The following is a 15,630-nucleotide window of genomic DNA, read 5'->3' as shown; positions in this document are numbered from 1 at the left end:
CTGGTTTACTGTAGGAGTCCAAATTCAGACCAGCCTGACGCGAAGCCTGAACCAGACCTGGCGTGTCCTTCAGTGAAATCATCCTCATCATCCTCATCATCATTATCATCATCATCAAGATTGTCCTGTTGGACTTTTCATTCATGCATCTGACTGATTGGTGTCTGAATACATCCCTCAGGTTCTGCTGCAGCTCTGAAGTCGTGAACCCCTCCTAGTTGGGTTGGTTCTGACCAGCAGAACCTATTGGATGTGTTCCAGAATAAACCTGAATTTGTTAGATTTGAGGTTTTTATTTGTCTCATCCAACATAACAAATAAAACCCTCTCTGATTAATAAAACGATTCTAAACAGAGGAGAACTGAAACTCTGGTTTATTATCATGAGTTTTCTTGTTAAAGTCTGAACCCATGTCATCCCGTTCTGCAGCCGACCACCAATAAAAGCTTTGCAGACGCTTGACTGGGAGCTAAGTTGTGTTTGTGTGATTAATGAAGACAATATTGGAAGGATGAAACCTTAAAACCTTGTTTATTTACTGTCTTCCTGTTCTGATGGGCCTCGCTTCCTCCCCACAGGATGAGATGCGTAAACATACAGTCGACTTATAATGCACGCACACACACACACACACACACACACACGCACACACACACACACACACACATACACACACACGGTTTTCTTACTTGGTAATTCCAGTTTGACACACGTGCTGTTCCCCGTTCCAACCGGACACTTGTAGACGTCCCCTGTCCGTTTAGCTGGCTGTCCCGACAGCGGCGATCCAATCAGAACCCTGGATAATTAAAGAGAAGATGTCACTGGTTCCCTGGAAACGTGACAAATGGAGATATCAAGCACAGTTTAAATGTTTCTGCGTTAAACACACCATCAGCAAACCGATGACAGAAAGAAGCCTCCAAACTCTGGGGCTCATTAACATTCCTGGACTCTAATGGGCCCTGGAGAACACGCTACGCCCTGAGGAACGCCACCAACACCAGGAGAACCATTCCTAAGCCTAACCTTTGCTATGTGGACCCAAGTCAAAGTCAAAGTCAGCTTTATTGTCAAATGTACCATATATGCATGACGTACAGCACAGATGAAATTGCAGTCCTCTCAGACGCACGGTAAACAGGCAGTACAACAGGCAGTACAACAGGCAGTCCAACAGGCAGTACAACACAGGCAGTACAACAGGCAGTACAACACAGGCATTACAACACAGGCAGTACAACAGGCAGTACAACACAGGCAGTACAACAGGCAGTACAACACAGGCAGTACAACAGGCAGTACAACACAGACAGTAAGACAGGCAGTACAACACAGGCAGTACAACTCAGGCAGTCCAACAGGTAGTACAACACAGGCAGTACAACAGTCAGTATAACATAAGCAGTACAACACAGGCAGCACAACGCAGGCAGTACAACTCAGGCAGTACAACACAGGTAGTACAACAGTCAGTACAACATAAGCAGTACAACACAGGCAGTACAACAGGCAGTACAACAGGCAGTACAACACAGGCAGTACAAGTCAGTATAACATAAGCAGTACAACACAGGCAGTACAACAGGCAGTACAACAGGCAGTACAACACAGGCAGTACAACAGGCAGTACAACAGGCAGTACAACAGGCAGTACAACACAGGCAGGACAACACAGCTGGCCGTACAACCATCACCTTCCACCGACACAACACAAAGCAGGGAGGGATTTGAGCCAACTGCTGCTGGTTAGCTTATCTTAGCATGGACGTTTCATACTTTCTCTGCTCTGGTCCGGAGGGACCGGGGTGGAAGGATACCCCCGTGAACCGCCTCCACCACATGTTCCACATTTTCCACAGCTCCACCTCGAGGTGCACGAGGAGCGGCTGAGGCCTGGTGAGACATCTGTGACTAATCAGTGGGTCGCCTCCCAGTTGTTGGGGGCAACCTATGCGTTCCGTCACCTCCTGATCGCCATCTCACTAATATCCTCCCACGTGGGGGTGCGTAGGGATACATATCATCTCCGGTTTGACGGCCCCACCTTCTCATTTCCTCACAACCTTCTCCTTCGTTCTGTTCATCCATTTAATTTATTCCTCTCCTCTGTTCCCGGTCACCCCACACATCTCTCACGGTTCAGCTTCATCCATCAGTCCTTCATCACGCTGTAATGCTTTTTCTCCAACAAAGTAGGGCAGAACCGTTCTGAGGGAACTTTTGGACTTTCGGCCACAGCTGCCTCCGCTGATTAGCGCCGACTGAATTACCGTAACCGATCTGGTGGAAGGCGGATAAGATCGTGGCTGCAGAGCTGAATGGGAGACGTCTGGTGTTATGTGGGAAAGAATCCGATGTTGCAACAGGTTGGAAGCAGAACCAGCAGATAAAGATAGCGGCTAGCAGATGGAGGGACGTGGAGAAGAGAGAGAGCTGTTAACCACACTCTACAAACTTTTAACGAGGGTTTCCAAACAGGCTCCCACACAGTTTGGCCTACGAGCCACGGACGCTTGGTTTCGGTGTATTTACAGCGTCGGTGCGCGGAGACTCTGGTGGGTAGTTTCTGGTTAACAGCTAGAGCCGTAAACACACACACCCTCATTACAGCAGCGGGCGGCGTCTTCACGGTTACAGCTTCATTAAGATTTCTAGACGTTCTGGTTTTGAGTTTAACTTGTTGAATCTCCTGCGGTCAGACCTCCTGAATGCTGCACCCACAGGGTGGAGGGAGTCTGAGATGATGATAGCATCGCCGAGCGAGATATGGACGAGCCAGAAAGAGCAGAGAGAGTACGACACAACGAGATCGCATCAGCGTCGATGACAGAGGGCAGGCAGCAGCCAATCACCACGTGTTGGCGGATGGATACAACATCAGTGAGACCGGATCTCGTTCTTGTTGGTGGAGTAAAGATGTAGCTGGTGTGTTCTCGTGACTTTTGCGTTTCTTTTCATTCTTTACGTAACTTATATATAATTAATCATTCACAGGTAAAGTCTGCATGTCTGTTGGTTGATAAAAATATGTTTTTTATTCACAATTTAGGGATTTTAGGGCTTTTCTACAAGACTGGAATGGATTAAAATGATTTTAGTTATTTTAAATGTTATCTTACGGTTCAGTCAGTATCTCAGGTTCTACTTTATTTAACCCTTTGATTCTTGTCGTGTATTCCAGATCTTTATCTAACTGCCTTCGCTGCAGACTTGAGCCATGCCAGGTTTGTTTCACCGACCTAACTTCCTTCATTCCCCACAACACAAGCTCGCGTTTCACCAGCATCAGTGAGACAGGGGGGGGTGGGGGTCACGTCTTGGTGGAAGGTGATGGATATGATGGGACGGCGTTCGTTTGATGGCGCTCACCATTTCCCCTCGCTGTTCTGGAACTGCTGGACGGTGTAGCCGAACATGTCCTCCAGCGGCCCGCTGAACGACAGGCCGTTCTTCTGGTCCACGTTGAAGGAGAACACACACGCCAGCAGCACTGCAGACACACACAAATGGAGTTACACAAAAACGCCACCAACTGAGAATAAACATACGTATGAATAAACGAATGAAGGAACGAATAGAGGTGGGACGGGTGTGACTGTAATGGTATCAAGTGGATTCAGTCGTACAGTGTGTGTGTGTATGCAGTGATGAGGAGGATGGACACACACACACACACACACACACACACACACACTGGAGGAATTTGGGACTTGAATGTGAAGCGCTGCGGCCCGGGTCGATCTGACCCGAGGGACAATGGCTGCCTCTCTGCTGCTGTACAGTGGGGTCTGTGTGACTTCATATCACAGAGGGTCTATATAAATCCATCCCGGCTCATTGTGCTGCTCCACAATCACAGCCTTCATCCAGGGAATTCCTCCAGTCGCATTTACTCAATTCCCGGACATGAGAGGAGAACAGAGGAGGACGAAGACCACATACGTGGAGGCGCGACAAGAGACGCTATTTGTTCTTTGTTGATGACGTTTTATTATCCTACTGAAACCAAACGGTGCTCTACCATCTGGAGTTATGCCGAAGTTCCTCCTGTCTTGTTTCATCCCATTAAATGGCATCTTGTCTTTCCCTATTCTGGCCCATCATATCCTATCCTACCCTATCCTATCCTACCCTCCCTACCCTACCCTATCCTATCCTATCCTATCCAATCCTATTCTACTCTATCCTATTCTATCCTACCTATCCTATTCTATCGTACCCTACCATATCCTATCCCACCTATCCTATCCTCCCTACCCTACTCTATCCTATCCTACCCTATTCTATCCCATCCTACCTACCCCATTTTATCCTATCCTACCCTATTCTATCCCATCCTACCTACCCATTTTATCCTATCCTACCCTACCCTACCCTATCCTATCCTATCCGATCCTAAACTACCCTACCCTATCCTATTCTATCATATCCTATCCTATCCTATGGGGGCCACTGAAGGAGCTTTCACGTCACGGTCCCTGTCAGGTGTTTTTGCACTTGCGAATCCTTCAACAACACTACACTGCACTATCCTGTCCTGTCCTGTCCTGTCCTGTCCTGTCATGTCATGTCATGTCATGTCATGTCATGTCATGTCATGTCATGTCCTGTCCTGTCCTGTCCTGTCCTGTCCTGTCCTGTCCTATCCTATCCTATCCTACACTATCCTATCTTATCCTATCCTACACTATCCTATCCTATCCTGTCCTGTCCTGTCCTGTCCTGTCCTATCCTATCCTATCCTATCTTATCCTATCCTATCCTATCCTATCCTATCCTATCCTATCTTATCCTATCTTATCCTATCCTACACTATCCTATCCTATCCTGTCCTGTCCTGTCCTGTTCTGTCCTATCCTATCCTATCCTACACTATCCTATCTTATCCTATCCTACACTATCCTATCCTGTCCTGTCCTATCCTATCCTATCCTATCCTATCCTATCCTACACTATCCTATCCTATCCTGTCCTGTCCTGTTCTGTCCTATCCTATCCTATCCTACACTATCCTATCTTATCCTATCCTACACTATCCTATCCTGTCCTGTCCTATCCTGTCCTATCCTATCCTATCCTATCCTGTCCTGTCCTATCTCATCCTATCCTATCCTGTCCTATCCTATCCTATCCTACACTATCCTATCTTATCCTATCCTACACTATCCTATCCTATCCTGTCCTGTCCTGTCCTATCCTATCCTATCCTATCCTATCCTATCCTATCCTATCCTATCCTATCCTGTCCTATCCTATCCTATCCTGTCCTATCCTATCCTGTCCTATCCTGTCCTATCTCATCCTTTCCAGACTCTAAATTATCAGACTGGATCTAAACCACACAGACAGACAAAACAAACAGGGATCAGTTTGTCTGCAGAGCAGACCTGTACAAGGCTTAGCAGCATGAGTTCCATATAATTACGTCAGACTCCACCTTCATTTAAAAACAGCCAATCAGCAGGAGACATGGATTTCAGGTGTGGCTCTTCTTTACAGTCCTACATTGGATATATTATCCTTCAGTTTCTACCCCCTCCATCCCTCAGGGAAGATCCATTTCCTGTTCATATTAACCAGATTATACATCCCCTCAAAACCACATGTACACACACACACACACACACACACACACACACAGACACACACTCAAAACGCTAATCCTGCTGATATCAGATGGCTTTGGGCCAAGCGGACCCTTTCCATTCATCTCAGACTGAGCTGAAGTAAAGTTGAGTCCTGAATCTCAGCAGAACGTCGTCCGTTTGGCGGCGGACTCTCGGTTTGTGGAGCGCTGTTTCATCGCTGCTATGAGTCATGTGACCGGTTGTTGTCATGTGACCTCCTCAGCCTCTGAGGAATCCGGACGTACCCTACCAACTGAGATGATGAACAACCTCAGCTAACGGCTAATGGCTAACAGCCCTGTGGCATCCTGGGCGACGCCTGCAGCCTGTCAGCGACACCAACCAGCAGTAAAAGCAGAACAGACCTCCTCCACCAATGATTCTGCAAGTCGTCAAACCAAAGCAGCCCAATGGGATCCGACGGATGCTTCAGGCAGGAAAAGCCGCACGGATTAGCACCTGTTGGCCTGTCGGACCTCAAACCGGCTGTAAACCCCCCCCCCAGTCAGCACCTGTAGGCTTCAAAGCGGTGACGCCACGCCCTGCCCGCACCTGCTCATCTGTAACACGTCCACATGACTATAATCAGCTTTAGAGCTTCACGCAAATCAGCAGCTGCAGGAAACGTCGTTGTTTAATGACCCCCAATCACACCTTTAATCATGGGGAGGAGACAGAATCAGAGAAGCATCCATTAGAGCAGGGGGGTCAACGCCACTTTCACTGAGGGCCACATCAGCATAACGGCTGTCCTCAAAGGGCCAGATGTAACTAATAAATGTAACTAAATGTAACTCAGTGTAATGTAACTAAATGTAACTACTCCTTAATGTAACTAATAAATGTAACTAAATGTTACTCAGTGTAATGTAACTAAATGTAACTACTCCTTAATGTAACTAATAAATGTAACTAAATGTAACTCAGTGTAATGTAACTAAATGTAACTACTCCTTAATGTAACTAATAAATGTAACTAAATGTAACTCAGTGTAATGTAACTAAATGTAACTACTCCTTAATGTAACTAATAAATGTAACTAAATGTAACTACTCCTTAATGTTAAATAACTGAATTTCTGACTGATTCTAGTTCCAAACATTACAGTTAGACAGAAAAAACATGTTTGTTTGTTTCTCTGTTCTAACATAAATCCTTTTCATTTGTCAGGTTATTAAACCCACAGAACTCCATCAATCAAGGATCAAACTATCAATCAATAAAGAAAAATAACATCACAAGTTAGGACATTAACTTTGTTCACAACGTTTTTGTAAGAGTTAAAATGGGCTGAACTACTGCATTGTGGGAAATGTAGTTTTTGGTCAAAGCACACTTTTGACCTATTTATTTTTTTAGACACTGATCTTTTATGCTCACATAAAATGATGTAGAGGTCCACATTTGGCCCCCGGGCCTTGAGTTTGACACATGCATTAGAGTTGAAAGAGGGAACAGATTGATGTTTTTATGACGATCTGGTTTTTGACCCGTCAAAGGAAAAAAACAAACGTCTTTGGGTGGGGCTGGAACCTTCCCCACCATGTGATGCTGTTTACGGAGGGAGAGGTGGGCAGCTTCGTGCTCTGGCGGCCTTAGAGAATGAAAAATGTATGAAGCAGGAATCTTTCCAGATTTCTCTTCTTTTTATCTTTCTGTTTTCTGCCGCCGCCCTTCTTTCCATAAATCTCTCCTGACAGTCCATCTTCAGTCTGATTTTCAGTCTCTTCTTCTTTCATCAGCAGAACTCTTCCTGTGCGATCCAGTCAGGACCGGTTCGCCCCACGTCTGACGAGCTTTAGCTCTGCTGACGTTGACTTCATTATCGTTTGGTAGGTTTTCTGCTGAGTCGCTGCTCATTGCTCATCATGTCTCATCTCATCTCATCATATCTCATCTCATCATATCTCATCTCATCATGTGTCATCTCATCATGCCTCAGCTCATCCTCATCAAGTCTTATCTCATGTCGTATCTCCTCTCATCACGTCTGATCTCATTACGTCTGATCTCATCATGTCTCATCTCATCATTTCTCATCTCATCATATCGTATCTTATCATGTCTCAACTCATCTCATCATGCGTCATCTCATCATGTATCATCTCACCGTTTCTCATCTCATTGTGTTTCATCTTACCTCATCTCACCATGTCTCATCTCATCAGCTGTCAGAAAATCTTACAAACCAGTTGATTCAAACATGAACATCTGTCATCTGCAGTCGTGTCACTTTGTTGAGTCAATCTACCCATCCATGTTAGGACATGATAAAATGCTCACATGCTGTACCAGCCAACCAGTTAGCCACACCATTAGCGTGACCCCAGCCACCTCTTCCAACCCTCCTTTTTCAGTTTGCTTCCTCTCCTCCACCCATTAATTAACTCACTCTCCCTTTCCCAAACGTACATCATCCACCTCTCTACTCTCATTTCCTCCTGTCAGTCTTCCTCCTTCCATCCCTCCTTCCATCCTGCTTCCTCGTATCCTTTCATTCATTGACTGAACGTGTCGGCTTGGTGGTGTTGGGTTTCCCTTACTGGAAACACCAGATGTCGTCTCAGGAGTTCTGGTGCAGAAAACATGTCTGCTTACAAGCCGTGACCCACGCATGACATCATCCCCCAGACGGCTGTCAAAGCTTTCATCACCCCCGCGTTCTCCCAGCATTCCACAGGGGTGGTTGACAAACTCCCAACCAGAACGCTGAGGGTAACACGCCTTAAATCTGCTGATGGCAGCATATTTAACAGACAGGGTGCAGCTGGGAGGAGGCGGCGTCGGGGACACATCAAACACCTCTGGATGAACTAAAAATACACCCACCCAGGGGTCGACGGACGACCTCCCTAAAGATCTACTAAGGAACATGCAAAAATAATCACACCGCCGTCCTGCTGGGAGGCAATAGAAGATACTGCACCCAGGAGGCGGCGGATAAACTCAGATTCCTGCTCATCATCACCTCTGAGAACATCAGCACAGGTTTATTTTACAAAGACATAGAAAGAAAATTAGGTTTTAAGAGGAAACGCAAACGAGGACCTGATGGACAGGTCCAGGTGCAGACATCCGTCGGTCCGGAGAACCCTCCAATGAGCAGAAGAAGAGCTAGATAACATGTTGGTAACACAAACCTTCATCGCAGCGGATTGAAGGCGGTGCTTCGTTTGAATTATGCTCGCTGTGTTTAAATCATTAATCTCCAGACGGAGACATTGATCAGGATTTTAATTAGTGACAGGGGAATCATAACGGAGCGCCTGGTGGGGTGGATCGATGCTAAAACCGAAGCCGATCAGACGGCGCTCAGAGCTGACATGTGGATCAGGTTAGCTCAGTTGTTGCTAACTAGCACCTCCGTGTTTAATGCAAAGATCGTAAAATGCTAACTCATCTCATGTCTCATCTCATCATGCCTCATCTCATCTCATCATATCTTATCTCGTCTCATCGAGTCTCCAATCATCTCATCACGTCTCATCTCACCTTACCTCATCTCATCACATCTCATCTCACCTCATCATGTCTTATCTCATCATGTCTCATCTCATCATTCGTCATGATTAATCTCATCATATCTTATCTCATATCGTCATGTCTCAACACATCTCGTCATGTCTCGAAAATAGATCAGCGGTTTCCAGATCAAACATCACCCGTAAACGTCCGTGAAACTGCTGCTGAGGTCTTCTCAGGTGAACACAGGTGCTGCCGGCCGCATTCCATTTAGCTTCAAAGTCTTTTCAAATCCCTCTTTTCTGCAGGATAATCAGATTCATTGATGATTGATGAACATTGATGATCTGACTCCAGATCAGTTCAGACTCTAACTCTCTGTGGGTCCATCTGAAGTTTAGGTCGCCGGCGGTAACGGGCTAATTGGCTGATTGTGATTTACATCAGGCAAAAGGACCGGCCCCTCTTTCCCAGGGGGGGCGGGGCCGTTCATGGGAGTGGGGGGGGGGGCATGGTGGTTGTCTTGCTGGCTTCTCGCTGCAGAGGTTAATGTGAACATGTTGCCCCAGGCAGACGCCACCGCCCCACCCCCCTCCGCTCCACCACCCCATGGCCTCACCCCCCTCCCCCACTCGATGATGCCAGTTTGATGGATGGATCTAAGTGGGAGGGGACGAGGGCAGGGGGCGGGGCGGAGGAAAGGCCTGGTGCACAGATGCAGCAATACTCTGGTTTACACTCACACACACACACACACACACACACACACACACACACACACACACACACACACACACACACACACACAGACACACAGACACACACACACACACACACACACACACACACACACACACACACACAGAACACATATCACACCAGGATTCAACATCTAAAGCTATCGGTGCTTTGCAGGTAACAAGTGTTTTGTGTGTGTGTGTGTGTGTGTGTGTGTGTGTGTGTGTGTGTGTGTGTGTGTGTGTGTGTCTGTGTGTGTGTGTGTTTCTTCCAGACAAGCTGTTTTGAGGTCTCCGTTGGCACACAGGGGGACAAACCAGGAAATGTTTCCTCATGTTTGTTGCTTCACCCACAAAAAGAGGTTTTGAATTAACGTGGATTCTGGGGAACGAGAAGGTTTAACCAACAGATTAACAGATTAACAGTTTAACTGTCTAATGGTTTAACAGATTAACAGTTTAACTATTTAATGGTTTAACAGATTAACAGTTTAACTATTTAATGGTTTAACAGATTAACCATTTAATAGATTGGCGGTTTAACAGATTAACGCTTTAACGGTTTAACAGATTAACAATTTAACAGATTAACGATTTAATGGTTTAACGGTTTATCAGATTAATGGTTCCTCTGCAGAAGTTTCAGAGACACTCCACCTCTGTGTTCCATTAGCCACCGTCTCCTTCAGACGATGGGTCAGTTTCCAGAGCACCAGCGACATGAATTCAGATTTTAAAGACTGTGTGAACCGGATGAATCCGGTTTTGATCGGCTTCATCAGAACCAGACACGCAAAAAATTTTTTTTTGCGGATTTAGCAATAATTACACTAATTAAAGCTCACATATACAAATTTATGTTAATTTTCTGGACATATCTGTCAGGCGGTTCCATTGAGACCGAATTTTCTGGACTTCGTTTGTGGTTCAGTTTTAAAGGGTTAAAAGCAGACCATAATCTGAACGTTTGGTCGTCAAACGTTTGTGAGGCGTAAGAATCCAGGTTGACCAGAATGAGGCTACAGACGGATCGCTATCCGTTGACCTCTGACCTCTTTACCCGTCAGAGATCCCCCCAGGCTCCCCCCTCTTGTGGGTTCTCTCCAGGTTCCTCCAGGAATATGCAGCTGGGGTGAGTTGGTCGAATCAAACTGACGATTGCGATCTTCTCGCCTACAGAACATGGATGGATGGACCACACCCCGACGGGACGGGGGGCCAAAGGAAGCGTGATGGCGAGCGATGAAGGGTGAAGAACACGTGAATGCTTTCACAGCGTTCCACGGCTGTGACCTCCGTGACCTTCCTGGAGGTTTAAACCGATGTGATGCCGCATCTCCATGGGGGGTGGGGGTGGGGGGCACTCAGAAGACGATCGGCTTTTCAAACGCTGCGTGGAGATCAATCCTGGAGTCACATGACACACGCTGGTCACAACATGTTCACGTGTGCTGACATACAAGAGGCGTGATAACGACTAACTGCAGCATGTTAATAACAGCCATTAAAGCAACGCCTCGGTGGTTTTATCACCTCCACTTTGTAGATGACGCTCACGGCCGTCTGGGGGGGGGGGGGGTGGTTGTGGTTTTAACAAACCATTCTCTCCTCTGTTCTGTCACTTCCTGCCTCCACTTTCACAACACGCACAAGCTCATCTTTATCAGGACGGGCCTGGAGACATCACCTCCTGTTACACATAAGGACTCAGATGAGTCATGTGACGACCTGCTGAGAACCCATGATGAGGTCCGGCTGCTGATTTGATCTGTTCAACGTCAGGAAACCAATGCGCAAAAAATCTAAACTTCATGTAGGCCTCAACTGGTTCTGAGAGGCTGTTTGTAAAATAATTATTCACGATAAATTTTGAATTTCTAATCTCCATTAAAATGTCATTACTGCTCTCAATACTAAAGTAATGTCATTACAGCTCTAAATACTAAAGTAATGTCATTACAGCTCTAAATACTAAAGTAATGTCATTACTACTCTAAATACTAAAGTAATGTCATTACTACTCTAAATACTAAAGTAATGTCATTACTACTCTAAATACTAAAGTAATCTCATTACTACTCTAAATACTAAAGTTTTATTCCCTTAGACTGACCAGAAACAATTACATGACATTAAAACATCCCATAATAATAAAATCCTGTAGTACCGTAATGTAACTTCAACATCTGTACCTCTGAATGAATTTTCTCCTGGGGGGTGTAGAGGCTAAGCCCAGCTTTACTCCACTGAGGTGTTCCACCACACTGACATGAATGATGTGCTGATGTCACTTCCTGCTCATCAGCAGTCAGACACGCCCCTTTATGTTTGATGTCTGTTTGATTTCAGGAAGTTTCTCAGTTAATCCACCAATAGTTAACATCAACTAGTAAAACATTCAGAGTTCAGCGTCAGCCTCAGTTAATGCTTCCTGACAGAAACCTGACCAGGAAACATTGGTTCCTACATCATTTAGTTCCTACTGGAGGACAACATTGGTTCCTACATCATTTAGTTCCTACAGGAGGACAACATTGGTTCCTACATCATTTAGTTCCTACAGGAGGACAACATCGGTTCCTACATCATTTAGTTCCTACAGGAAGACAACATTGGTTCCTACATCATTTAGTTCCTACAGGAAGACAACATTGGTTCCTACATTATTTAGTTCCTACAGGAGGACAACATTGGTTCCTACATCATTTAGTTCCTACAGGAGGACAACATTGGTTCCTACATCATTTAGTTCCTACAGGAGGACAACATTGGTTCCTACATCATTTAGTTCCTACAGGAGGACAACATTGGTTCCTACATCATTTAGTTCCTACTGGAGGACAACATTGGTTCCTACATCATTTAGTTCCTACTGGAGGACAACATTGGTTCCTACATCATTTAGTTCCTACAGGAGGACAACATTGGTTCCTACATCATTTAGTTCCTACAGGACAACATTGGTTCCTACATCATTTAGTTCCTACAGGACAACATTGGTTCCTACATCATTTAGTTCCTACAGGAGGACAACATTGGTTCCTACATCATTTAGTTCCTACTGGAGCTACACAATTGGGTTTATTTCCCGCTCAGAATTTCACAGAGATGTGAAGAAAAGAAGGAGGAAACGTTGCCGATGATGTCATCAGGAAATACCAAAAGGCCACCGGAAGTGACATCAGAGAAAACTGGTCACTGAGTTTGATATCCGCTGAGTCATTTTAACATGTCACGTGAAATCTGAACCTATGTCCGTGTTCCTAATGAGGGCGATGGCCGTTCAGCCCTCAGACTGATAAATTCAACTCCCAGCTTTAATGTCTGAAGTCTTGTGACCTTTGACCTCACAGGCTTCCATCTCTTCTGCTGCTCTCCAAGAACAGATTCCCATCGGAGACGTGAGAACATCCCAGTAAGGAATGCTGAGGAATCTAAATCAGTTGGAGTTGGGTTCTCCACCCTTCCTCTCTCTGCGACAAAGTCCGGTGGTCTCAAACCAACGCCATGACCACGAGGGGTGCAGTGTGACGTCACCTGTGTGACCCCCAGGTGTTACCTGGGTGATGTCATACTGCTCACCTGGACTGCGTCTCCCAACCTCTGTGCGTTCAGGGCGAGTCAGTCTTAGGTGGAACCGACTTCAAGAGGTCACGTGTGGGTCAGAATTAGGGAAGTTAATGCACCTGATCTCTCTCTCTCACACACACACACACACACACACACACACACACACACACACACGTGCACGCGCACGCACACACACACCTCTAACTCAATTCTCTAATGTCCATCACATGTCCGTGAAGGAATGAGATAAACTTTCTTTCTTCCTCTCGGTGTACGGGAAGGAGATGTGTGTGTGTGTGTGTGTGTGTGTGTGTGTGTGTGTGTGTGTGTGTGTGTGTGTGTGTGTGTGTGTGTGTGTGTGTGTGTGTGTGTGTGTGTGTGTGTGTGTGTGTCCGGTTGGTTCCCGGTACTTTCTATCATCACCGTTTTGAAGCGTTTTGGCACTAAAACATCAAATCCACTTTTAAGTTTAAATTCAGACCAGGTCATCACTGGAACGTCTTTTTCATCCACGTGATCTTCCGGTTCCGTTCGGTTCCGTTCGGTTCGGTTCGACACGATGACGCTGCACAAACGCTTCATTAGAGGAGGATTATTTTTCCATGAAGTTGCAGCGCTGGTCCGTGAACACCGGGACGTGCACCGTTCAATTAGAGCTCCGTGCCGTCATGTGACGGACACTAATGTGCCAATTACGCGTCAAAGCCGCGCCTGGAGCGCCAAACCGCTGAGAAATGACATCGGAAAGTATTGCGGGGCATTTGACGGGGACACTGTTGCACCACCTTTCAGTGAGTGACACCCTTAATGGGTGCATTCAGTCGCACCAGACTGAGAAGAGCGAAACTGCCGTGCGCAAAAGACGCGCCATCCTCGTTATTTCATGCGTAAACGGCGCAGACGCGCTACCCCGTCTCGGCGTTCACTCACCAACGACTGCTGCTGCCCGCAAAGCGAACCGGCCGCTGGTTCCGAGCATCCTGACGCACCGCTGTCCCGGAGCTTCACTTATTCCACAGACTTTCTCCTCTCCTTACGCGCCGCGTCAAACCAACACAGAAGCGGAGCCGCTAAAGGAGCGCAGGAGGCATTTCCTGCCTGTGACGGTCCACGGTCCACCTTCACGATGACTCCACCGCGACGGATGAGCTCCGTTCCATTGCGTGTCGCTCTGATGAGCGGACTGGACAGATGCAGAAGAGCGAGGAGGAGGAGGAGGAGGAGGAAGAGGAGAAGGAGGAGGAGGAGGAGGAGGAGGAGGAAGAGGAGGAGCATTGAGAGGAGTTCGTTTTTACGCAGGACTATATGAGCTACGTTTGTGCGCTTTGGTCAGGAGCACAGAGAGAGATTATTAGTAAATTAATCATAATTTTAAGTGAAAGACTTCCCTTCAATCACAAAAACTTTTTGAAATTAAAATTTTTTTTAGTTAATGTTAAATTTCACCCACATAAGCAAGTAAAATTATGTGTGTGTGTGTGTGTGTGTGTGTGTGTGTGTGTGTGTGTGTGTGTGTGTGTGTGTGTGTGTGTGTGTGTGTGTGTGTGTGTGTGTGTGTGTGTGTGTGTGGTTACAACTGTCTACATATGAGGTTTGTTCACGCCAGTCAGATCCCAGTCACAACCTGGAATAAAACTTTACACCAGAATCACAATCCTGTTGCACCAAGAGTGAAAGGCTGAAACCCTCTGGGGGCAGATTTATGGCTCCGGGGGCAACTGGTGAGAAAACAGTTCTCATGGGAAGTTCAAGGTGTGTTCACAGGAAACGTTCCTCTGGATCGCTGCCGGATCGAACCCCAAACACTTCTGAAATACAATAAAAACAAAACATGAAGAACAAATGCAGATTAAATTAGAATATAAACCCGCCCCTCTGTGATGATGTCACTTCCTGTTCCAGCTGGTACGGCCTGTTCATGTTTCGTTTCACGCTGTGGTTTTCTTGTGTGCTGCTGAGATGCTTCACGCCTGAACGAACGAAACAACTTGTGAATAAAAATGTCACAAATTTCTGCATAAAAGAACTACAAACATGGCCGCCATGTGACGCCGTAGCTCACAGAATCGGTTAGTTACTGCTCAAACACTTCAACTGTTACGGCCTGCACACAGCGAGGAAGACTACGCCACAACGAAGGGTTGAAGTGCACGACTGGAAGGTCAGAGTTCACAGGAGGGCTTCCTGTTTTCAGACGTGTGAGGCTCGAGGAAGACTCCGATCGGTTTC

At 46.3% G+C, this 15,630-nt stretch overlaps 1 protein-coding gene across 1 annotated transcript in view; it reads right to left on the bottom strand.

Moving 5' to 3' along the window:
• The window catches only part of itga1 (integrin, alpha 1), a 39,012-nt gene that overhangs the window by 15,074 nt on the left and 8,308 nt on the right, over positions 1-15,630 (bottom strand). The window contains exons 3-6 of the mRNA XM_068334574.1: positions 15,026-15,209; positions 14,332-14,584; positions 3,374-3,494; positions 691-800 (exon numbers count right to left, since the gene is read on the bottom strand). Of these exons, the coding sequence (XP_068190675.1) occupies positions 691-800; positions 3,374-3,494; positions 14,332-14,380 (280 nt within the window). The 5' untranslated portion in view covers positions 14,381-14,584; positions 15,026-15,209. The remainder of the gene's footprint in view (positions 1-690; positions 801-3,373; positions 3,495-14,331; positions 14,585-15,025; positions 15,210-15,630) is intronic.

Source organism: Antennarius striatus, chromosome 15, assembly GCF_040054535.1.
Source record: "Antennarius striatus isolate MH-2024 chromosome 15, ASM4005453v1, whole genome shotgun sequence".
Lineage (NCBI taxonomy): Eukaryota > Metazoa > Chordata > Actinopteri > Lophiiformes > Antennariidae > Antennarius > Antennarius striatus.
The sequence above is the reverse complement of the archived record's forward strand: the minus strand, read 5'-3'. Positions and strand labels throughout refer to the sequence as shown.